General features: G+C 45.4%; 2 protein-coding genes and 1 non-coding gene across 5 annotated transcripts in view; 2 read left to right on the top strand and 1 right to left on the bottom strand.

Moving 5' to 3' along the window:
* Window positions 1-8,141, top strand: part of DEK (DEK proto-oncogene) — a 33,237-nt gene extending 25,096 nt beyond the window's left edge. Inside the window, exons 8-11 of the mRNA XM_036078117.2 lie at window positions 1,271-1,406; window positions 1,658-1,806; window positions 6,124-6,192; window positions 6,643-8,141. Of these exons, the coding sequence (XP_035934010.2) occupies window positions 1,271-1,406; window positions 1,658-1,806; window positions 6,124-6,192; window positions 6,643-6,654 (366 nt within the window). The 3' untranslated portion in view covers window positions 6,655-8,141. The remainder of the gene's footprint in view (window positions 1-1,270; window positions 1,407-1,657; window positions 1,807-6,123; window positions 6,193-6,642) is intronic.
* A 368-nt stretch (window positions 8,142-8,509) lies between these two features.
* The window catches only part of KDM1B (lysine demethylase 1B), a 56,066-nt gene continuing 39,064 nt past the window's right edge, over window positions 8,510-25,511 (bottom strand). For all 3 annotated transcript variants that reach the window (XM_036078109.2, XM_036078108.2, XM_036078110.2), the window contains 8 exons: window positions 23,650-23,777; window positions 22,225-22,356; window positions 21,605-21,679; window positions 18,156-18,272; window positions 17,310-17,435; window positions 16,351-16,473; window positions 14,687-14,839; window positions 8,510-10,377 (listed from right to left, as the gene is read on the bottom strand). In XM_036078109.2, the coding sequence (XP_035934002.1) occupies window positions 10,294-10,377; window positions 14,687-14,839; window positions 16,351-16,473; window positions 17,310-17,435; window positions 18,156-18,272; window positions 21,605-21,679; window positions 22,225-22,356; window positions 23,650-23,777 (938 nt within the window). In that variant the 3' untranslated portion in view covers window positions 8,510-10,293. The remainder of the gene's footprint in view (window positions 10,378-14,686; window positions 14,840-16,350; window positions 16,474-17,309; window positions 17,436-18,155; window positions 18,273-21,604; window positions 21,680-22,224; window positions 22,357-23,649; window positions 23,778-25,511) is intronic.
* Window positions 15,690-15,796, top strand: LOC118526732 (U6 spliceosomal RNA). Its single transcript, XR_004912755.1, has one exon. It is a non-coding gene; the product is annotated as a U6 spliceosomal RNA (small nuclear RNA).

The following is a 25,511-nucleotide window of genomic DNA, read 5'->3' as shown; positions in this document are numbered from 1 at the left end:
TTAGGTGGATACTTGATAAAACTTAGGTCAAGTTAGTCATAGAGAATTGATGAACCAGTGATAACCTTTCCAGCATCCCCCACTATTTGGAACACCTCCAAGAATTAGGAAATAAGTAAAAGTGGTCTCTAAATAATAACGCATAGGTAGAGCTCATCTTCTTTACTTTTAGAAAGCATTTCGGCCCCTTGCCACGTCTCAAATGCATTATTTAGTGGCAGTTAAACTAGCCAGCTTAGCCAGCTGCCTGCCAAGAGTACGTTACAGCGGTAGGGACAGGCTGCTGGTGGTGGCCTGGCGTGAATACATAGTGATGGCAGTTTGGCAAGAGGAAAGAGATACATCTGAGCCCACTTATCTCCTGGAACAGATTGATCTATATACTTTAATTTTAAAAGTAAGTTCAAACCAATATCCATCTTTTTTTTTTTAAAAAAGAATTATAATCAGAAATTAAAATATAAAACATTTGGAGAGACATTCTGTCAGAAGTGATTTGCAGTATTTTTGGTGTGTAAAGATGAGATTTTAGGTTATCTTGAGCTATTTGCTTATGTAAGATGCTTCTACTTTGGGAAAATTAATTAAATGAATTAATGTTCCCTAATTTCAAAGACCCTGGTTGGGACAAAGTATAAATTATAATTTTGTCATTTTAATCTATCCATGTGTATATACTTTGCTTTTGTTTAATCAGCTATGAGTCAGTGTTTAAGAAAACAGGTTCTGGAGTCAGATCTATTTGAACCTCACTTGTGTATTTTGTTAGTTATGTGGCTGTGAACAAAATACCTCTCGAGCCTTAGTCTCCTCATATATTCAGAAATAGTTACTGAGCAACTGCTGTGCCTGGTGCACTATTTTAGGAGTTAGGGATACATCAGTGACCTTAGAGTGTTAAAAAAAAAATCCTGGTCCTCATGGAACTTGCATTCTAGCTGGGAGAGACAATAGAAGAACACTGATAGCACCTATATTCTAGAGGTATTTTTTAAGATTAAAGTAAGGCAGTGCATATAAAGTTTTTTGTCTATAGTATGTAATAAATTTGGGCATCTTATTTTTAGTGTTTGATTCTTCTCGTGACTAGTTTTGTTTAAAGTGAAATTTGTTGAGGATATTGGTTATCTCAGAAATTGATAACTAGTAATAATTTTTCATTGGTGATGTTGAATACATTAATTTTCTCTAATATTGTTGAGAGGTATAGAGGAATAGAGGAATGGAATTAAAATCATTGATCTATGTTCTTTGCTTTCCTTTCTACCAGCCACCAAAAAAGACATCTAAAAGAGAAAAACCTAAACAGAAAGCTACTTCTAAAAGTAAGAAAACTGTAAAAAGTGCTAACGTTAAGAAGGCAGATAGCAGCACCACCAAGAAGAATCAAAACAGTTCCAAAAAAGGTATGTTAGAAATGACACATTTGCAGCAACTCTAAAGGTAGAACTCTTAACAGTTTTGAAGTGTGTGTGGAAAATAGATAAACTGCAAAGAAAATTGGCTGGGGGGAAGTGGTATACCAGTTTTTTTATAGTTGTAATTTTTCAAAATTGACAATGTCAATGCATGTTATGTACCTAACTTATAGAGTGGTGATGTATCATTTTACCTGATACCCCTTTGAGAATCTAATGAATGCTTATCTTACTTTTAGAAAGTGAATCCGAGGATAGTTCAGATGATGAACCTTTAATTAAAAAATTAAAGAAACCTCCTACAGATGAAGAATTAAAGGAAACCGTGAAGAAATTACTGGCCAGTGCCAACTTGGAGGAAGTCACGATGAAGCAGATTTGCAAGGAGGTAATTGGACAAATAACTTGGATCATTTTGCTTTTATTTGAAAAATTCTTCCACTCAGCCCTCAGTTCAAAGCAAGATTCTTACGTGCATGCATTCACTGAATAAATGTCTGCTGAACTGTTTTATGCCAGGCATTCTTACAGGTGCTGGGATGTTGCATTAAATAAATCAAAAGTCTCTGCCCTATTGAAGTTACTTCATAAATAACAGTAGGATGTGTACAGTGAATAAAGTTAAAGTGATACATTCCAAACTGCAGAGAAAACTTTCTTGTCCTGATCTGGAAACTGTTTTTATTGATGCATCCTTAGATTATGTTAGTTTAAAAAAAGCAGAATCTCGGGGCACCTAGCTGGCTCAGTTGGAGGAGCCTGTGACTCTTGATCCTTGTGGTCGTGAGTTCGAGCCCTACGTTGGGTGTAGAGATTACTTAAGTAGATCAATATTTTAAAAAGCAGAATCTCATGGACCACCTTATTTTCAGCATTACTTTTTTTTTTTTTAAGATTTTTATTTATTTGACAGAGAGAGACACAGAGAGGGAACACAAGCAGGGAGAGTGGGAGAGGGAGAAGCAGGCCTCCCGCAGAGCAGGGAGCCTGATGCGGGGCTCCATCCCAGGACCCCGGGATCATGACCTGAGCTGAAGGCAGACGCTTAACGACTGAGCCACCCAGGCGTCCCTTTCAGCATTACTCTTAATAAGATGGTATAGATCAGGTTTTTAGCTCGGACTTCTGTGAAGTTTTTCTGATGCTCAGAAAATAAAATGACCTAGTCTTGAATAGGAGTCCATAGAGATTCCATACTCTAGATCAGAATTGGGAGATTTAGAATCTAGTTTCTCATGGTAAAACCAAATTAAAATTTCAAATGTACTAAAGGTGAAATATTCTATACTTTTTTAAGACCTTGATTATTGTTTTTATTTATTCATTCAGCATTCACTGAGCCTCTACTGTGTACCAGGCACTCAGATAGGTTTGGGGGTAACGTTGGGGAATCCATTACTTGGCTGTTGGGGGCTTACTGTGAGGTGAGCTAGGAGATGGCTGTTGCTGTGAGTTGGGGACAGGTGGTGGGGGCTGGGCTGGAAGAGTGCAGAAGGTGCCACACAGCCACAGAAGGAGCTGCACCTGCTTGGGTCTGGGAGCAGGGAGGAGAGCCCAGAGCGTCAGCTGTGCCGTACAGGTGAGCAGTATGGACACCTGTGCATAAAATAGGACAGTGACCACAAGGAATAGTAATTAATTTGAAGACTAGAGTTGGAAGGAAGTCTTCACAGGAGTTAGGGAAGAAAAGGAGAAGTTTTGTAGAACTCCTGTATGCCTTGTGGCGGAGTTCAGTTTATTCCTTGAAACTAATGGGAGAATTGAGAGGCTCGATGGGGTATTGGGAGCTGATCGGCAGGGGTCTGACACAATCCGATTTTTAAGAGTCATCCCAGACACATCGAGAAGGACAGAAAAAGAATGGGATGAGAGGCAAGAAACCCAAGTTTGTCATAATCAAAGTTACGTGGTGGCCATAATCCACGTCCGAAATCAAGAGAGCCTCATCAGAGCTTGCTCAGCTGTGGGTATTAGGGCACGCCTGCCTTAACCATCTAGGGAGCAGAACAAAGAGTACACTCTGAGAAAAAGAGGAGTTTTGTTCTAGACATTATGAGATGAGGTGCTGGGAACATCCAGGTGAGAGAAACTGACCATTGTAATTCTTCCAAGGTAGGAGAGAAAGCCAGACTGGGCTACTGCTGGGAGTTAAATCCAGAAGCTTAGATAAGGTGGCCCAGGCAAGAAGATAGAGGAAAGCAAAGGACAGACAGTCCTGGAGACCATTCACCTCAGAGTTGAGAAGTGATTTCTACAAAATATAAAAAATTGTACAGTGAGAGGTGCTATCAAAGCCAAGAGAGAGAGGAGACAGTTTCCAGAAGGGGAAGGGCAGTGCCAGTTAAAAAAAGGTCATGCCCTTCCATGGGACAGTGGTCCAGGGCTATGGAAAACAGCTCACGGGTGGAAAAATAGAAATGCCCTGTAAACATGAAAACACACTTTCCCTACTCGAGGATAAAAGTTGAAATATTTTTGCTTATTAGCTTGACAATCTTTATAAAGATTAATAGTTTTCATGCTTGGCAAGGGTATAGGGAGACATACTCATGCTTAAAGTTGTAACAGCTTTGCAGAACAATTAAGCAGTATCTTAAATTTAAATTGCAAATGCCCTTTAACCTAGCAATTCCATTTCTAGGTCTCTATGCTAAAGACATAGTCACATCTGCACAAAATGATTACAATAATGTTCAGCATATCTGTTAATATTGAAAAATCAGAACTTAACTGGCCATCGATAGGGATATGTTTAAACTGGTACATCTGTATTTTTGGAATTTTATGTAGCAGTTCAGAAGAACATGGAAAAGCCTTCCAGGTATTGTCAACTTTATAAAACATATAGAATATTACCCCATCTATGTAAATACAGAAAAACAGTATTGCCATTGATACATTTATGTGTTTGTGTAAAAACTCGTTTTTTAAAGGTCTGGAAGAATACATAGCGAACTGATAACTGGTTTCCTCTGAGGGGAGGGACAAGAGCAGAGTGGAGTGCAGAGAAAGTTCTGTGCCTTTGACTTTTGTGAATACACTTACATAATTTTTTAAGGGGATGATTAACATGGAGAGGTCAGGTGAGAACTTGGGGGTTTTTTGGACTCAGCAAGTAGATAATTTTGAGCAATTTCGAGGATGGTAAATGCAAGGGTTATTCACCGTTGGATTGAGAATGAATAGCGAGGAAAGTGAATAAATTAAAGCTTCTGTTTTAAGCAACTTGCTTTAGAAAGGAAATAGTAGCTAAATGGGGGGAGGGGATACAAGCTGATAAAAGATTTTTAAGCAGATTAGGGAGAGAAAGCACATGTATATGTTAGTTAGGTTTGGAGACAGTGCTGGGATGGCAGGGGAGAGTTACGGAAAGGGTTCCTGCAGAGGTAAAGGACATGGGGAATATTGATAGATCCAGATACAAATAAGCTCGAGGGGAAGAGGTATGTCAGAAAGTGGAAGGAATGCGTAATAGTGGCTTCTTGGCCAAGAGCGAAAACGAGGAAGGGGTGAAAATGCCATTGACAGGAATGACGGCATGACGGAGGACCTGATGGGATATTTAGAGGGATTGCTGGAGAGGCTCTGGCAGTGGATACCATGAATTTGAAATGGGACCAGTCTTTTATTCTTCCTTTTTTTTTTTTTTTTTTTTTAAAGATTTTATTGATTTGAGAGAGAACGAGCAGGGTGAGGGGCAGAGGGAGAAGCAGACTCCCCGCTGAGCAGGGAGCCCGACTTGGGGTCCCTGAGCTGCCTGAGCTGAAGGCAGACGCTTAGCTGACTGCCACCCAGGCACCCCGGGACCAGTCCTTTAAAAGTGGTATAGAAAAGTTGGTAGTTAGACCAGTTCAAGGTCAGAGTTTTGCAGAGAAAGAACAAGGGCAAACAACTGGAATGATGTAAATGATTGACTCTGTTCGCAGAAACTGCAGCCTGTGGGCCAAATCTATCTTCCCATCTGTTTTTGTAAATAGTTTAATGTGACAACCACATCCATTCATTCCAGCGTTGTCTGTGGCAGCTTTCACACTCCGATGGTGTAGTTGAGTGGTTGTGACAGAAACTGTGTTCCTGGAAAAGCTGAAACCATTTACTCTCTCTGGCCCTTTACTGAAAAGGTTTGCTTACCTTCACTGCACCTCAGGAGTGAAGCCTGCGCGGGTGCGCATGGGGTCAGCCCAGGAGTCCTTGTGAAGTCAGCCAGCGGGAGCCAGTTGACAGAAGAGAGGGACATTTAGAAAAGTTGAGGAGTAGAGGACTCCTGAGACCACCTGGATCTTGGGGAGTTCACTTAGGGGAGGGGACAGAGTGGTGGCGTGGAGGCTGAAGCTCATCAGAGTTCAAGTTGAGCCTCAGGAGCGTTGGAGGACGTTAACAAGGAAGCGTAAGGAAGCCTGGAGGAGACCTCTGGCAGGTCACCTGCCGACATAAAGAGCTTAGTCCCCTCACGGAAGAGCGCTGCGTAGCTGTCCGCCTCGCCCGCGTCTCTTACCGCAGCGGTATTCCCAGAAGCCGGTACAGCAGGGAGAATGCCCGCACGCTAGGTTATCGTCTGCTCGTTGCCGTTGAGTCTGCTGAGCGGGAACACTTGTGCGGACGTGCAGCTGGGCCTACACGGCATCCATTTCTTCTTTATGCACAGGTGTAAAGAGTATCACTGGATTTCTAAATCTACTTTTAATCTTTTTCCTTTTCACTATAGGTATATGAAAATTATCCTGCTTATGATTTAACTGAAAGAAAAGATTTCATAAAAACAACTGTTAAAGAGGTAAATATGTCCACCTTTTCTAATTTTGATCATTTTGAACATCTAAGACAAAGGAATGATGTACATCAAATATTGCATATGTTTCAAAATACTCATGTCACCAAATATATCACATGTGACCCTCAAATTTTCTCAAAATAGATGGGGAAAATATTTTTCTTTCCCATTGTAAAGCTTAGAAGTACAGTCCGGACAGTAGTGACAAGACGAACGGACCTCAGGCCCGCAGTGTACGCCCGCAACCGGGTGCGTCCTGGCCACTCTCATAGCGAGCACAATCGCTGTCCACCAGAGGCAGAAGATCAACAGTAGCTAGAGTTTGCTATTGGTCCCAACAGATTTCCCAAGGTTACAGTGGTAAAAAACAATTTGAAAAGTGGGGGGGAGGTTATGATTTTTGTGTTCCTAACGTATTTTCGGTATAGGAAAATGATGTTTCTCTTGTTGCAGCTGATTTCTTGAGGCAGAGGAGACATGACTCGTCCCGTGGATGTAAAGATCTGATTTATACCATTATACCAGCAAAGAGAATGTATTTCCTTTTCTAAATCCCTGCAAGCATTGTGTTGGTAGAACTTATTGCTGATCTTTTTATCTTGAGTGTTAAGTAAATTTGAGTTTGTTGTTTTAAATTGCATTTCTATGCAGTTTTTAGTTTAAAATTTTGCATGGCAGTAACTGTTCCTTGCTTTTATAGTTGTATTTTGTACATTTTGGATTTCTTTATATGAGATCATAGATTCTCGAACTGTTGTAGTTTTTAGCGCGCTTAGTATTCGCTTGTTTCAGAAAGAACTTTTAATCAAGTAGAACAAACTATTCCTGACATTTATACATGCAGAGACTAAGGCAGTATTTAGTACACGAAATATTTTGAATACACATCTGTCAGTGGCAGTGTGTTCATCATATTAAAAATATACAGGCTTCAGCTATTGAGATTCAATTGGAAATTTTCTGCTGCATGTGTATATATGTCAAATTGTCAGCATGACAAAAGTGACAGATGTTATTTTTGTATTTTTAAAAAAAATTTGTTGTATATAAAGTTTTTTTATTTCTTTTGTGCAGATCAATTTTTAAACTCTAGGTAGGTATCTTTACAGTTAAACTATGAAATGTCAGTGTTCGGCCAGATGGTATGACGGAGCAGTGAAAGTCAGAATTCAGTGGAGAAAACACTGAAGGAACAGATCGTTCTCTGCTTTGCCTTGGAAGTGTCATCAATTTGTAGTTTTAGTGTTAACTCTGCAAGTGTCTGTAGATACATTTTATATTAGGTATCAACCAAATCAGTACATCAGAACTTCAAAATTTGGGGACAGGGTGGGATTAAGTACAAGCACATTTGGCTTATAATAAATGAACTGATTTTTATTAACTGCTTTTGCCCATATAAAATGCTGATATTTACAGGAAACCGGGCCACCTTTATAATTATGATAAATGTATGGAGTATAATGCTAGAAGATAATATGTAGGCAATAGTGGGTCTCTCTGACAAAGTATTTCTCAAAAGTGATAAAAGACTTATTTTTAACATTAAAGAACTTTAATGTATTTGTGGAATCAGGGCTTTTGGGTTTTAAATTTTGGCCAATCAGGATTCTAGGTGATCAGTATACAGACCACTCCTGAATGAGACTATTTTTATCTTTTAAGTTGTCTTAATCAGTTTATTGAATAATCTCTGAATTTTAAAATAAAACAGTGCTACTTATGAGAGAATTAGGCCTTTGATAAACCAATTTGAGTGTTTAAAATAAAAATCCATCCATAGAAATACATAAAAATGGTATGTGTTGACTGTTAGGTTTTTTAACAGGTTTGACTTGTTTCTTGATAAATACAAATGGAGTAAACAACTAAGTGAGACCTAAGAATTGGCCTTTGATTTTAAATATTTTATTTGTTCCTATAAACCTTGTCAATAAAAATAATAAATCCATGCTCTTGTCTCCTGCATTAATGTCTTACGGTTCCTGTAGCATCCCCCCCTGCCCCCCCCAGCTGAGGATTTCAGAACAGCGGTTTTTAGGTGGATTTAGCCCCACGACCCATTTAATTTGGAGTGCCGTTCAGTGATAACGGACCACGTTCACATTGTATGGAGAGGTCACAAAGGAAAACTGGGAAGTGATCTCACAGAAGGTGGGTGATTATCGTTAACAACTGTTTATATTATGATCATTTACTTGAAAGGGGGTGAGCAAAATCTACAGAAGGTTTGGAGGAGAGGGGACTGGTGGGGTGCTTGCAAGCTCATGGGTAAGGTGTAGCTAATATGAGTACACTCATCACTACAGTGCACAGTGTATTTGAAAAACAAGTCTAGTTTTTATTAAGCAGTTTTACACAACCAGCTGTTCACAATCTGCAGTTAAAACACTGTATTCACTGCTATTCAATTACAAAATCTTCAAACAGTGAAAAACAAACTCAAGAAAAGAAAAGTACCGTGGTTCCTTAACGAACAAAAAGTCAAATGAGTCACTTGAGACAGGAAATTTTTTACGTACGTATTTACTGTACTTGAGCTAACTAGGTTTTTTCCTTAGTTTGCTTGTAAGCACAGTACAAGTTTAAGTGCCCAGAAACTAAACAATTGTGAGCCATTTCAAACTTAAAATATTTTGCGTTTATCACTAAACACATGCTATTCTTTAAACATTTTAATACGTAACATTTTAAAGCAGAATACTTCCCAATCAGTACCAATGAGTCTCATCAGATAATCTAAATATCAACATTTTCCTGTGTTAACCCAACTTTGAAACCAATTTACGGCTGTTGGCTTTTCTGTGTATCATACTTTGATGGGGAGGGAATGTGTCTAAATTCTGTCTAAAGTTTGCATAAAATACTATTTCTACTTAGAAGCTGACTTTAAATTTTAAAAATACCTAATATTTTGCAAACTGTCTTTAAAGTCATTTTGAGTCCCTTTTTGAAGCAGACTAATATAATTGAAAGAACTGTTCACACTTTTTAAAACAAAAGCACTTAAGTTACCATCCACTTTTCTAACTTCCTGGCAAGATAAGCATTCTGAAGACCCTGAAACCAGTGTTTATTTTAATTGAATTATTTTGTTACGAGTGAAAAAAGGAAAAAGTATCTGCCATGTTCTCAGGCTTTTAAGATATGGCTTTAAATGTGTAATATTTACCAGGATATCCCATTTTTCTGCAGTTTTCCAGTGGACCTGCCTATGGAATACTGAAAACATAATGCTGTAAAAAATACTCCTAAAGTTTGAATCCGTTATTTTAAAAAGAGGCAGGAGAGGGAGTTTCTTACTAAAGTATTCTGACAAGAAAGATCTTTTTGCTAGTGGGTGCCAAAATTAAGGCTATTTAAAGTGTGCCATCCACCCAAACTTGGCTCTTAGAAAAATAGCCATATTCTAAATGGTCTAAAGTATGAAGACTAGACTATCTCTACCCCATTCTAAATGACAGAATACCTATGCTGTTTAAGGAACTGAAAATGTTGTTTTGCCAATGAGTGCACAAATCTAAAATGTATCACAAAAGATACCTGAATTTAAATTTCTTTTGAATAACCCAATGGAAAGAAATACGTACAATATAAAACAGTCTAGAAGTTTCATTTACTTTTAACTGAAGAGTTTGTGCTGCATCCGAAATGGAAAGATTCTTATCTAAATTTTAAGTAAAAGCTCAATACTGGAGCTATATAAAAGTCTTAAGGCTCATTGGCAAAGATACTGATAAACTGTCACAGAAGAAAAATACATGGCTTTATCTGGGTTTTTAATGATTGCTGCTTGGTTTTTCAATGTTTGAAAACTGATGAGCCCAACAAAATACCAAATTTAAGGGGAGTCTCCAACCATGGAAGAAATCCAATCCAAAATCTTAATTTAAGGTTCTATTCTGCCTTATTCTGAAATACAGAGGACTTAGCCCTAATCAACCTGTGGAAAAAGCAATTAAATATAAGTGCTTCAAACGGATTCTTGGGGCTAAGAATGCTCTCAGAGAAGGTTTTTTTGTTTGGTTTTATGAAAGTGAGGTTTAACATGTGTTTCAAACTTTACCATTTGGGGCACAGAAGAAAGCTGGGTCCAAATTCTATTCAAAATGCTGCGATCTTGCTTGCTTCTCGAACACCACTCAAATATGCCCCTGTAACAGTTTGTGGAAAATGTCTGTTTGTTGCCTGTAAGAAATAATTGCATAATTTGAGGTCATGTCTAAGGAACTCAGATGATAATCAACAGAATACAAGCTTAAACTTTCTATGACCCTCAAAGATGGATGGCACTTTGTGTTCCTATGAACACTACTCCCCATCACTGCCCTTGAACTTCTCTGGTTACCCCACCATACCTCACCAGATCATTCCACAACTTACTCTGCAGTCCTGTGAAGTACTGTGTGCCGGTTTTAGGCTATGACCTCTCTATACCACGGACTGGAACTAACAATAATGAATAAGACACAGTCCCTGCCCCCCCCCCCATCAGACAAATAATCTTGCTGTTAGAATCAGTGATGAGGGAGGCACTGAACACGAACCGATCCATCCACAGTGGGAGTTTCGCTAGATGGCTGGAACAGAAGGACAGAGTGGAGTTACTTCCAGGAGGTTGTAGCTGGAAGAGAGCCAGCAAGCCAGGACAGGAAAAAAGGAATCCTGATCTGTGTCTTCGGGGGTGGGAGCAATGACCAGGTCTGGGATGTAGCTGTGGACAAGAGCCACTGACGTGGCAGTAAGCAGACCTCAGAAGATGGGGAAGGATATGAAACAGGAAGCTCCGTGTGAACTAAGCTATGTGCCATGTCACCTAGATCGATGGCTGGGATGGAGCGAAGACGTCCAGTGCCAAAGACTTCAATAAACGGAGGTGTCATGATCAGGAGGCAAGGATGCAAGTACCAGCAGGGGAGACAGGCAGAAACCTAACAGAAATGGGTTTAAATTTTTTCTCTGTGAGGTAACAACTATCACGTGAGCCTAAAAGACCTTCTGGAAGCAGCTGATAGTTGCTGCCCGGCATGCAGTCATGCTCTGTTCCCACAGAGCTGGCTCTCTGCAGGCCCAGGACGAATCCAAGATAGCCAGCTTTTAAATGACGTTCTTTTGTAATCCTCCAAAAGTCAGGAAGAGAAAAGGTAACACCAGCTCCCATTTTCAATGACACTAGAAGACGTGTGTGGTCCTCAGCTAACATACAAAGTATGAAAACAGATGAAAGAGTGCTGACAATTCGCTTCACTCTGCTACATTTGGGAAGGGGGTGGGGTGGGGGGATCAAAAGCAACCAATTCACCCCCGAAGAATCATTTAGAAATCTCAGCCACTGGAGCATCAGGAACCACGGAGGCAGAGGTCGGGCATGCGTGAAAACAGGACTGAAGGCTACGAAGAGCAGTTTGGGCCCTCACCAGGTTCCCCGCTCCCACTGCCACAACCCACCCCGAGATCTGAGGAGGCCAGGGTGAGGCACCGAACAATACGGGGATTAAGTCAAGTCTTCGTAACTAAGAGCAAAGCTTCCGGCTCCCAGAACGTCAGGAACTGCCACCAAACAGAGAAACTACAGTTGCCAGAGGAAAGAGCTACAGATAGATATACTGATGTTTGGGGATCCAACCACCCCCTGGCAAGCTTGCAGGAGCTTTCAGTAGGCTTTTTTTTTTTTTTTTTTTGAGAGAGACAGCGAGAGAGGGAACACAAGCAGGGGGAGTGGGAGAGAGAGAAGCAGGCTTCCCGCTGAGCAGAGAGCCCGATGCGGGGCTTGATCCCAGGACCCTGGGATCATGACCCGAGCCGAAGGCAGACGCTTAATGACTGAGCCACCCAGGCGCCCCTTTCAGTAGGCTTTTATAAGAACGCCTTGCTCAAACCTAAGCAGACGGTCAAGGATGGGATATTTGGACATGTGGAAGGCAGAGGCGAAAGGAAAACAGGAACTCAGGAGTCATGAAGCAAGAAAAGGATGCTACCAGAAGAATAATCCAAGGACAAGAACGTGCTCATAAAAGAGCCAAAATTTCCTAAGTCAATTCAAGGGTGGGAAGATGAATCTCCCCACCACAACAATAGGATAAGAAGACAGAGATGAGTAACAGCAAAGAGAAGCAAATCAGATAATTCAGGAGTTCCAATATATGCAATAGAATATCTAGAAATAAGAGGAAAAAATGGGAGAAAATGATCAGAAGTGAGAAAAAGACTGAAGGATATGAGCATCTAGATAACACACAAGCAAAAACAGGCACAGAAAAAATTAGCGATCAAAACAGCATAACATTTCTCAACAGAAATAAACCAAGAAAGAAGGCAGGCCACTTCATACCCATTACGATGGCCATTATTAAAAAACCCCAGAAAATCATGGAGCCCCTGCGTGGCTCAGTCGGTTGAGTGTCTGACTCTTGATTTTGGCTCAGGTCATGACCTCAGGGTCGTGAGATTGAACCGAGCATCGGGTTCCCCTGCTCAACACGGAGTCTGCTTGAGATTCTCTCTCCCTCTGCCCCCCCAACCCACACTCTCTTTCTAAAATAGTAATAAATCAATCTTAAAACAATCTCAAGTGTTGGAAGCTCTGTGACTGCTGGTGGGAGTGTAAAATGATGCCGCTGCTGTAGGAAACAGTGTAGTGGTTCTTCAAAGAATCAAGCGTAGAATTAATACATGATCCAGCAATGCCTCTTCTGGGTATATACCCCAGAGAACCCAAAGCACGTTCTTGAAGACACAGGTCCACCCATGTTCACAGCAGCACTACTCACAACAGCCAAAACGTGGAAGCAACTAAAGCGTCCAGGACGTGAATGCATACACGAAATGTGATCTATAGGGCGCTGGGGGGCTCAGTTGGTGAAGTGTCTGCCTTCAGCTCAGGTCATGGTCCCAGGGTCCCGGGATCGAGCCCCGTGTCGGGCTCCCTGCTCAACGGGGAGCCTGCTTCTCCCTCTCCCTGCTCATGCTCTCTCTCTCACTCTCTCAAATAAATATTAAAAAAAAAGAAACGGGATCTATACATGTGGTGGAATACATTTAGTCTTCAAAAGGAAGGATATTCTGACACGTGCCACAATGTGGATGAACCTTAAGGACATTCTGCTGAAGCCAGTCGCGAAAGGACAAGCACTGCAGGATCCTCCTCCTGGGAGGAAGAGGCGCCCAGAACAAACCCGTAGAGATGGAAGGTGGAGAAGAGGTAGCCTGGGGCTGGGAGAGGGGGATTGGGCGGTGTTGCTTCATGGGGACCGAGTTTCAGTTTTGCAGGATGAGGAAGTTCTAGAGATGGTGGTGATGAGGGCACAGCAGCGTCGTTGTGTATGACGCCGCTGAGCTCTACACCTAAGAACAGTCAAGATGGTCAAAGCCTCGTTCAAGATGGAAACGGGCAGCCGTTGAGGGTGTCCGGATATGGTGACTGTGGCTACCCCGGGACACAGGGGCGCTTCCGTCCCAGCCAGTGTACCGCAGGGGTGACCACGAGACCCCTGCGGGTCTCTGCGAGGCTCATGCAGTACAGAGGAAGTAATGAGACCCTTCAATATTAGAAACAAGGAAAAATAATTTTAGAGCATTTGCCAAAACAGCAGTCCATGTACTTCCTACGATTTGACTTCTCAGGCCCTAACGTCAAGAAACTGGATCCCAAAGATGACAGGCGGGGCGTCTGGGAAGTCTGTCGTGTTCACGTGCGGATGAGAGAAGCCCCGCCACGAGAGCCGTGGGCTGGCTGACCGTGACCACCGCCCAGAGTAAAAGTTCCTCACCCACCTGAAAATACTTACAATGCTAAGTCGTACGTCATGTGTAATTCACCACAATTGGAAGAACACATGTTTAAAAAAAAAGAGGGATGTAGGAAATAAAAACGCCAGCCCTGGCGAGGGGTGAGGGGTCCCGGAGGCCAGCCAGGTCAGCCCAGCGCACGGCCGCACGGCGCCGGGAAGGGCCTTCCAGAAGCGGCACCCCGGCAGGGCGGGCAAGGCCGCAGGCGGCTGAGGGGTGCGGGGCCGCGACGAGCGCCCGGAAAGCGGCGCGAGCGGCGGGGACGCCTTGGCCCCGCAGGAAGCCGCCCGTCGCCGGCCCTCTCGGGTGAAACCAGATCTCCCCGCTGAGGCGGCCAGCAGCCCGGGTCCCCGGGTCAAAGCAAAGGCGACGAGAGAAATGGCGGAAAGCAGGAAGCAGATTCCTGAAGAAACGACAGGCTTCAAGACGGCTTTCCTGGGAGCGTGAGCAGCTGTCTGGTGTCAGGACACAGGGGGGGGAGGGGAAGGGAGAGCGAGACGCTGAAGCAGACCCCATCCCAGCACGGAGCCCGGCCCTGAGGGGATCAGGACCTGAGCGGCCACCTGGAGCCCGACGCCTCACCGACTGCGCCACCCAGACGCCCCTGTCCTAACACTTCCCACTTTGCTCTGAAGCCCTGGACAGTCCCCCCTGCAACGAAAAGCAAGCAACCAGAACGAAGGTGGTCGTTCGGGATCCCGACACGCACCTCGCCAGCAAAAAAGACCGTTCCTTGGATTTCCTCGGCAAGGATATCGTAGGCTTCTCCGCTCCCGCCCGTCTTCACGAAGCTGTACGCCATCTGGATCCAGGGGTCCGTGCTCCACCGCGTGACGAAGTACTTCGTGGGGTCTGGGACTTCCTGCGTCCAGCGGGAGGAGCCATGAGCCAGGGGCAAAGCGGGCCTGACACGGTCTGCGGCCCCGGAGCAGCGACACCCAGTCCCGCCGCCTCTACCAACGGGGATCACCCCTCTGCGCCCCCCGCCCCCGGCGTCTCACGTCTACACCGTCTCCGGCCAGGGACGCGCCCCCCCACCCAGCGGGCCCTCCCCGGCGGCTAAGACCCGGGCGCGCCCCTCCCGACACCCCGACGCCCGGCAGGCGCGCAGGGAGCCCGCGGCGGCCGGGAAGGGGCGTCCTGGGCCGGGCTGGAGTGCTCAACAGCCTTCTCCGCCCCAGGGCCACGGGCCGCTCGCTTTCACGTTCACTGAGCTTCAAGTGAATTCTGTGCCTCTGACAGGCACCAGCATGAAAAATATTTCCACGGAAACAATGTGCGAAGTTCCGACTAAAGAGCGTGAAAACAAGTTTTGGGGCAAAAACCCCCAAGCGAGGGACAACTGGAAGATGTAATCACATCACGTAAAATAAGCCAACACCCTCCCGGGGGGCCTCTCGTTCTCTAATTTATGTTACTTTTGAGTCATTTCAACTCTTTCTACTCCTACTCCTTTATTCGAAAAAGATAAAAGCCACGCCACTGACAGATCTCCGGAGATCGTGAGATTGGGTAAACTGGCAAATATGAAGTACCCTGAGCTCCTTGGAGAAAAGACAGAAAAGGGATGAGCTGCGTCTGTGGGGTGGGAGAAAATTCTGGACCATATCCCTTTGAAAGGCAAGTTGTCAAAGCTGGCTGGGGTTTGGGTTCATACAGGACGTGGGGAAAAGGCTGAGCCTTTGACATCCTTGGGCAAGCGAGGGGGTGTGGTGCTCGCTGAGGCGGCACATACACTAAAAGGGGAACCGCACAGAGAAGATGAGCACGGCCTCTGTGTGAGGCTGACATGCAAATGCGTGAAGCCTTCCACATTCGGTGCAGTTCCCCAGCGAACAGCCCCCCTCTGTGGATTAGCACAAAAAAGGAGGGAGGGAGGACGGAGGGAAGTGTGTGATGTGAGCAAAAAAGGAAGAAACTGGTGTGAAAGGTGGTACGGAATGCTGCTATAGGCTCATCTGTGTTCCCCTAAAACCCCTACGTTGAAGCCCTTAACCCCCAGTACCTCATAAGGGGACGCTATCTGAGAACGGGCCATCCTCAGGCACTCACATTACAATGAGGTCCTCAGGGTGGGCTTTAACCCAGTATGGCTGGTGTCCTTATGAGAAGAGAGGACACAGACCAGCACAGAGGGAAGACCGGGTGAGGCCACAGGGAGGAGGAGGCCCATGTGCAGGCCAAGGAGGGCGGCCTCGGAAGAAACCAGACCTGCCTGCACCTTATCTTGGACTTCCGGCCCCTAGCGCGGCCGAGTCCAGGTATGGAGGCGGGAGGCTGGACGTGGGAAGAAGGAAGGACGCAGCCCATGCCCCACCCCCTTCGTCCGCAGTAACGCAAGCATGGCTGGCTTAGCACGCTGGGTTCTCTGACCTGCTCTTTGAACAGCTCCCGGAGGACAGCCATGCACTGTTGCAGCACCTGCTTGTCATCCAGGGTCCGGACGGACGCCACCGCCTCCCCGGCGACCACCGACATCAGCACGCTGTGCTGCTTCTGCAGACACGGGAGGAGGCACGGGCAGGTTACACTCTCTGCTTTCAGGACAGAGGTCCCTAGATGCACGGCTCCAAATCGGGAAGGACCCCGTGCTCACAAACCTCCTTATCTCCTCCTCCTTTCAATCCCCAGTCCGTTTCCCTGACAAAACTCATTATGCATCTATACATTTTGTTGTTTGCAGCTGGAAAGCTCAGGAAGAAGGGTAAATATCAAATTCAGGGTTGCTCTTGGCTTTTCCCTTATAAGAACTTGTTCTAGAAAAAACAGAAGACGGAGAAGGAACATCTGCAAATAAAATCAGGGGAAAAATCCTTCTCAAACGGTAAAGAAATTTTGCCCGTGGCTCCCAAGAGAAACCTTTTAAGGTGCAGTTTCTTGGAAGGAAGAGAAAAGGGAACAACCAGGGTGATTCTTTTGCAGGACATCAATAGTACATTTCAAGTGCCCCGCCCACCGCCCCCTCCGGTCACACGGGCCAACACCCGCCGGCCCTCCTCCGGGCCAATCCCATCCCGCCGTTCGGGGCTCACAGGAGGACCCTCGAGAGTGCCGTTCAGGTACTGCTCGTTACTGTGCTGTGCGGACTCTGCCTAAGAGGCCGCCCCACCAGCCTGAAACACTGACCCACTTCCCAGGGAGCAATATGAGCCCTTGAAGAAAATACAGCAGATGCTGGGGCTCCTTTCCTGTAGGAAAACATCCCAGTCCAAGTATCCTCAAGCATATCAACATAGATCTAGAGCATCCACCACGTCCATCAGTTCCTGAGCTCGACCGAGTTCTAAACTGTAGGAAGGGAAATTCAAACCACATTTCACCGGCGACTTTACCTGGGGATCCATGTCATAGAACACAGCAAAGAGCCCCCGCTTGCTGGCGCTAGGAGGTACGTGACCGAAAAAGTCAGCCCCTTGAACTTTACTGTCCCAAAATCGATAAGGAAATTGCAAGGCAATCTGGAAAGTGAGCAAGAGAAAGATGGTTAGGAGTTTCTGGAATCAGAAGTACGGCAACCTCTAAGAAGCACCCTATAGTCCTTAACTAAAGAGCTATGCACAAAAATAAAAACCTAAATGTTCCCTTTCCATGTGCTTGTCTCGTTTGTTCTCTTGTGAGCATCTGGCTTTTTGTGCTGTTCAGTCCCGTACTCCCACCGACGATGGTGGGACCCACCGACAACCACCGGGCTGATCTGAAGATGCAAAGCATCCCTGAGACCTGGTCTTGAAGCAAATGTCCCTAAGATCAATTCTAGCCACCCCGAGGACTGCCCGGATCCCCTGTAGTGCTGGCACGTTCTGCTAGAGAAGATTTTAAAGGCAGAGGAAGTAAAACTCTCTCCTCATTGGGACCAATTAATGAAGGGAAGGCATAGAAAGCAGCCAAAAAAAAAAAAAAAAAACCTACCTTATTTACATATTTATATGCCAAGTTCAAATTCTGAATAACAAGACTCATTTTCCTAACATCAAAATTCAGACCTCGGCCAGCTCTCCGCCTCTCGTTTTGATAAAGTCCTTTTGTATGCTTCATGAACGATTATTCAAATGAAAAGAAAATCTTCGAATTTTATTTGAATTAAAAAATTATCCACTACTTCCCAATACCAGAAGCCAGGGAACTCCAGTCATCTGACTTTAATCTCTTTAGTTCTGAGGCTTGAGTACCATAGTCACCTTTTCAATGATGCCTGCACCTAAGCTGTTGATAGCCTTCATCTTCTTGTCTGACAGCGGTGGGTTAAAGTGAATGGCACCCTTCTGCAGTAAGGCGAGTGGGACAGTGACTAATACCTGTGAAAAAAAATGAACGGTGAACACACAAAAGCAAGTGAACCTAACACCACAACTACTCAGTGGATTCATTTCCAGGAAATTCTCAACACACAAAGGACACTCCTCTCTACTGCCAATCATGAGATTGTCAACGTCCCATGTTATATTGGGAAGAACAAGGGCTGTCATGTACTATTGGGCAGGTTGTTCACTGCACAAGGGTGCCTGGCTGAGCAGAAGTGACATCCACATGGAAGAACTCACAGAAAGGTCTTGATGGTTTAGAATAACCCTGGGTAAAGAGAGTCAATAGATCCCAATCCTGAAAAGCAGTACTGTAAGAGGAAATGGCCCTAAACATGGGAGTCAGGAGAACTACATTTGTGCATCATTACCGACACTACCTAATGTGGGGCCAGTACCCGCCCTACTAACCTCAAAGAACTGAGGTAATGCTTAAAACAAAAACTCTTACAATATACATCAATGTGTTTCAGAAATGGTAAAGCACATCAGAAACAGTATGCAGTATTCTAATCACAAAGAACCACAAAAAAATTTTAAGGAGAAAATTTATTGCAGGGTCTCTCCAATGGCTCACAAAATCATTTAGGAGAACTGAAGTAACAGGTGTGAATGGAGCCTTCAAGAAGGACTCTCCAAGTCCCATCACAAAACCCGGCCATCAAAGAGCTGCTGTCTCTCCATACAATCAGGAAATTTCTGGCTCCAGAACCATGTCACCACAACCACAGCCAGAAGCCATCAGTCCCGCTGCCGGCTCCAGAATCGTGTCGCTTACAGAACAAGCTGCACCAGCAAAATGGGTTCCTCATGCCCCGCTCGGGACTCCCTCGGGGTGAGTGAGTGGACCCTGGGGCCTCCACTGGCCCCACTGCAGAAGGGCCCGACACCCTGGCCGTCACGCTTGCCAGAAGTGAAGCAAACGCCACACCATGCCTTCCAAGTCCCACGCTAGTGTAGCTGAGTGGCTGCACCTTTCGTATCTAGAACCTCAGCCGCTAGGAGTCTGGGAAGTGTGTGTGTGTGTGTGTGTGTGTGTGTGTGTGTGTGTGTGCGCGTGTGCGCGATGGAACCGAACGCCAAGCACCCTAGCTACCAGAGCCCTATCAAAGGTTTCGTGTGTTTGGCTTGAACCCCAACTCCAGGACCCCAGGAAGGCCAGAGTTCTTCCTGTGACTGTGTCACCATTTTCTGCCACAGGGAACTTTTAGAAAGTATAAAGCATTTTCTGTGTCATCATCATGCAATCAAAAAAAAAAAGGCGGGGGGGCGTCTGGGTGGCTCGGTCAGTTAAGCGTCTGCCTTCAGCTCAGGTCATGATCTCAGGGTCCCAGGATCAAGTCCCGTGTCAGGCTCCCTGCTCAGCGGGGAGTCAGCTTCTCCCTCTGCCCCTCATCCTGCTCTTGTGCTCTCTTTCACTCTTTCTCTCTCAAATAAAATCTTTAAAAAAAAAAAAAAAATTATTCTCTTGAATGCGTAAGAACTTCAAGGAAATAAGATCTAGTTTTTTTTAAGATTTTATTTATTTATTTGTCAGAGAACACGCGCACAAGCAGGGGGAGGGGCAGAGGGAGAAGCAGGCTCCCCGCTGAGCAGGGAGCCCGACGTGCGACTTGATCCCAGGACCCTTGAGATCATGACCTGAGCCAAAGGCAGACGCTTAACTGACTGAGCCACCCAGGCGTCCCAGATGTAGATATATTCTTAACAACAAAAAAGCTTTCAAGAGCACATGAGCGAAGGTAAACAAACAGGCGAAAGAGATAAACATACGCTGGCCAGGGACTCCCACCAGATCTCGGTGCAAGCAGCCTAGAGACCACACCACAGTTCGTCAAATGTTTATCATTGTATCAGGTTGGGGTGGTAATCTTTCACTTATAAGTTGGTTTGGAAACTTCCAATTCAAACCATGCGATGTGTGCAGACTACTATAAAAAGACTTCCTTTAAATGTTTCGGAGCAGACTCTGAAACCCAGCTCTGCCCTAATACCCCTGGAGAGCCGGATTCAAAGAAAGGAAGGCAAAGGTGCCTGGTTAGGGTCAGGCTGAGGGTGAGCGGGCAGAAGGTGAGCCGGCAGAGGGTGAGCCGGCAGAGGCCACAAGAGGCAGAGTCACAAAATCCCAGTGGTTGAGCCATCAGCTGACTTGCAATTTTAAAAAGAGGTATTTAAAAAAAATTTTACCACTAAGAGGAGCCTTAGATATTAGGCTGATTCTCACTTTGGGGCTCACAGATAAGGACACTGTCGCTGGCCTGGCCACATGCCGGACTCACCTGGGGAAGTGCTACAAACATGACCACCACGATTCACTGAGAATCTCTGCGGGGTGGGGTTCTGCAGTCTTTCTTTGTAAGCCCCTCCCAGGTGATTCTAACCTAAGCCAGGACTGAGAAGCACCACCAGTCCAAGGACTACATCCTACCACTCCTAACTCCCCCGAGAGTCAATGGCAGGAATAATAGGAGGACCTGCCCCGTGGGCTCATACATTAGACCCCGTCTCTTCATTTGACATGCGATCCTTTACTTCTGTGTGAGTATCATGGACTGTAGAGTACTTGGATATAACTGGAAAGTGCAGAATACAGCTCATCTAGGAACCAGTGATAGTCTCTCAGTTACACATTGTGGTCCTCATTTCAGACATAAATAAACTGAAATAAATTTACGGGGCTTATTAATCCTCCTCCGCCCCAAGGAAGCACCTTTGCTCTCCAACACCATAGAAATCTCCGTGTGATGTCACATAGTATAACACTGTCGCCACTGTCCACCTACTGAAGTTGTTTACAAAAAATTCCAATAATATAAAAGTACTTCTGCCAGTTTCAAAATGAAAACACAGAGCTGTCTTGAATTGAAAAATGATTCCACGTCAAAACAAACTAAAAAAAAAAAAAAAACCCCACCACCAACTTGGAAAGTACTGAATTAAACAAAGTAACTTTTTTTTGTAATGCACAACTTCTCAGAGCCTTTAACACACTCATATTTAACCCAAAAAGTAGACTGCAGTATACAATACTTTTCAAACTTATTTGGCCAAAGGATTTCTTTTCTTATTCAACTCTCAGTACTGATGTACCATAGAACCCACTTTAAAGAAACACTTTTCAGAATTCCATCTACCATGAATCTAAACAGTGTTAGATCAATTAAATCAGATTTGCAGATCCACACATAATTGAGTGCAGATAGGTAACTCCTCAGGACCCAAACAAGGCTCCAGGCAGATTGCCAAAGGCAAACATTTTGGTGGAAAACACGGTTTTCCCAGATCCACAGACCCCTGGCAGCACCTAGTGAAATTCTATCACCCACCTTTTGCGCTGTACACCCTGTCCCATCCGTAATGGTGACTTGCACTTCATCTCCAGAATAATCAATGCTCTGTACCTGCTCAAAAAAAACAATCATGAAAACCACGAGGGATGGAGCCATACGATCCAGGATCCTCTCCAAGTCTACCATGTGAATTTCTATCTCCAAGACTCCAAAGAATCATTTCCTGGCATTCAGGGATCTAAATGACATTTACAGCTTACTTCAGGGAACTATCACCCAGTCACTAAAATTTATAAACACTTTGTCAGAATAGGGAAAATCTTTATGCTTGTTTATCTAAAGCAAAATATACACATAAATTACAGTCTCTGTGATTAGGGCGATGCACAGTACGAACGCATCAGGACAAAGATGCGAAGGGAAAACTTTAGAGTGAACATAAATGCATTGTGTCGGGGAGGTCATGAGACTCCTGCACACATTAGTAACCAAGATGCATCTGCGCCACTGTTGCTTCCAAACAGCGGGCTACCTAATGAACAAGGTCACAGCAAGCACCTGTCTCCTGTGGAATCCACATACCCCACGCTTCGCATCCTCCAAACACAAGGCCAATCCAGAGCCACCCGCCCCTCCCCACTGCTGTCGAAACTCACTGGAGACTCGAGCCGAATGTCTAGGCCTTCTGCTAGTTTTTCAAGGATTACGGAGTAGCCAGGCATTAGCAGAGTATGGTCACCAGCAAACTGGGCAAAGAATTCGTTGTGGTCCCAGGAGCGAGCAGACACCTGGGCAACAATAATGTGCAGGGAAGCTTATTTTATTATTATTATTATTTTTCAAAGTAAACTCTACCCCCAACGTGGGACTTGAACTCACGACCCCAAGGTTGAGAGTGACATGCTCTACTGACTAAGCCAGCCAGGCTCTCCACAAAGGCTTATTTTAGAACAAAAGGTAGACATGATTTGGGCATGGGTCCCACTCCTTGATAGAAACACAAGGTATATTATGTGACAACAATCCTGGAAAAGGAGAACTCTATGAATAAAACTGCATTTGAACAACTCCATCTATAAACATGCCAACTGTTTGTCTTCAACGTGGCATCTCTACAGAGGCTGAAACCCCGCATGATTTTGGAAAACAGTTACTCCAGTGGCAATGAAGAATCGAGTGAAGGGATGGATGCCTGGGTGGCTCAGTCAGCTGGGCATCTGCCTTCGGCTCAGGTCATAACCCTGGGGTCCTGGGACTGAGCCCTGCGTCAGGCTCCCTGCTCAAACAGGGAGCCTGCTCCTCCCTCTGCCTGTATCTCCCTCTCTCTCTCTGACAAATAAATAAAATCTTAAAAAAAAGAATGAAAATGGAGAGGTCCTGATTTGGACAGTAAGTTGGGGTCATCCGTGGAGCCTCAATTCAAAATATAGAAGATCCGAGCATCAAGACCACAGTGGTTATAGGAGTGAGGCAAGTTTAAATTTATCTCAGCAAGATGCACAGACCACAACTGCAAGGCTCCTCTATTTTGGTGTCTGGAGAACAGGGTTCTCAGACCACGCAAGGCTCCACAGAAAGGCCTGCAGGGCCTCCTGGGGTGGAGGAGCGGGGAGCGCAGGGGAAGAGGGCGGCGAGCGCGCCAGGCTCAGGGCCCCTCACTGATCCAGCCCGAGGCCTGCCGACCTGCGCTTGCTTTAGACACATTCTCTAAGGATGGTTTCTCTTGCTTTAAAAACAAAACGCAAAGTCTAAACCACGGTGGGGTGACTACGCTCAGAAGTCATGGTTTTTGAACTTCCCAACAACAGAACTAGTATTTCCTGTTTACCCAAAACAGTCTGGGTTGAGTGCTGACACACACACATGCGCGCATACACATGCACACGCCCGCACACGCACACATATGTGCACACGCACACACACGTGCGCACACACACGCACGCATGCCCCCCAGCACGCGCACACCTGATGGAGGTTGCTGCCCCAGTCTGGGTTGAGTGCTGACACACACGCACATGCTCGCACACGCACACGTATGTGCACACGCACACACACACGTGCTCACGCGCACGCGCGCACACCTGATGGAGGTTGCTGCCGCAGGCGTACTCCAGGTTGCTGAGGTGGAAATGAAGCACCTGCTCCTCGAGTTCACTGAACTGGATACCAGACTCCTCGATGAAAGCTTTGTAGATCTCCTCGATCTTTTCTGCAACGGGAAGGGAGCAAAGCAGAGAAAACAGCAGTCACGTTATTTCCGAATTCCTTATCCTACGCTCTGCACCTCCTGGGACCCGCAAACCCCCAAACTTCTGAAGCCCCTTCCCAAGTAAACCCGGGGTGGGGGGGTGGGGGGGAAAGGACATCTTGATAAGGTTGGTTTCACTCAGGAAGGAAAAGCTTATCTTAACTGGAAACAAAGTATGTAGGCTCTACACCTTCAACCATGTTTCGTTTCTGCCTAGCTGAAAAACTTTTTTTCACTCAAGATCAAGGTAGGGGGCGTGGGCGGGTGGGGGGAGTACCCGCTGTACCCCCAGAGAAAATGCCTCTTCCCTTTCTGGTCCTACTGGGACCACCTAAGGTCAAGTTCTTAGAACATCTCACCTCAACTCAGAGACCTACGCTAGACTACTGGCTATATTCTCTCCGAAACAAGAATAACCCATCACGGACGTCCGTCACCTCAGCCTTCTGCCTCGATACCTTTTAGTTACTGGTTTTCTACTGCCTGTGTAAAAAATTCCAAAACCCACAGCCAGACCAAGCTAGCACATAATCAGCCTTTCTAAAGATAGCCCCTACTACCTGCCCGCTCACACGCTCTGCCGAGCGGGCCGCTGAGTCTCTTCCTGGTAATTCCAACCGTGGGAGGCCTACTACCACTCGCCTCACTGGCCGCTCCCCTACCCCCCGGCCCGGCCCGGCCCCCTTCCAGCCCAGCATCAGCTGGCCAACACACGCCTCGGGAATCCTGCTTGCTGCCAACCCCAACCTTCATCCATCCCGTGCAACTGGAACGTTCAGCTACACAGACACACAGTCCTGTGGTATCATCACTCCAACTCTGGTCTTAGATTCCCTTTTGGGGGGAGGGGGTGGGGGGAGGCTCATGTCTGACAAATTCTAAGCCTCTCAGCACAGGGTGCTTCTTCGTACCCTTCCGCCGTGCTGACCACCAGCCCACATGTACGCTGCAGACTCAAAGCTTCTATCAAGTCTGTGCACTTGCTTAACTAGAAACGGAACTGAAAGTGAGTTAAGGAAAAAAAAATTTTTTTGACAACTCCACACTCTCATTAAAATTTCCCGTTCTTACGCTACGTCGTAATACGGGGATGGCCACGGTGCCTCTGGATCTGTGCTGGGCCTTGGCCCCCAGACCACAGGGCCTTTGTGCTACCTTCATTACCATCTTGCAGTCCCGTTCCTGCCTCCTGCTACGTGGTTTCTATTTTCCTTTAGGTTTTGAGGAGATTCGGGAGGAACCAAGATTGCTAGAACTGTATATAAAATTAAGTATGAACAAATTGGGAGAAGCCTTAATGCGATTTTTATGTAAATTACATTTAAAAGTTTTAGTACATATGCTCTGTGAAATTAACTCTAGCTTCTTAGTATTTCTATTTGGGCGTTTTCAGCTAAGTGCTGATGAGGCAGACTCTCACAGCTCCGATACTACCAGGCAGGAGAGGACGGAGACCGCCTTTATGCAGACGTGTGCACCATTATTAAAGCTTTTCCAAAAAAATATTAATTAGAAAAAACAACAACTTGCACAGTCGGTGTTGCAGACCTTCCCTTGATAACTTTTCTTAATTGGTCAAGACAAAGCGACATTATTAACTTTTTTACCTGGTGGCCCTGAAAAAAGGGTGAAGACCCCCATCCAGCGATTACCACCCATGGGCACAACACTACCCCAAATCTGAGCACATTCCCC

This window comes from Halichoerus grypus, chromosome 9 (assembly GCF_964656455.1).
Source record: "Halichoerus grypus chromosome 9, mHalGry1.hap1.1, whole genome shotgun sequence".
In the NCBI taxonomy this organism is placed as follows: domain Eukaryota; kingdom Metazoa; phylum Chordata; class Mammalia; order Carnivora; family Phocidae; genus Halichoerus; species Halichoerus grypus.
Note: the sequence above shows the minus strand (reverse complement) of the source record. Positions and strands in the feature narration are given on the sequence as shown.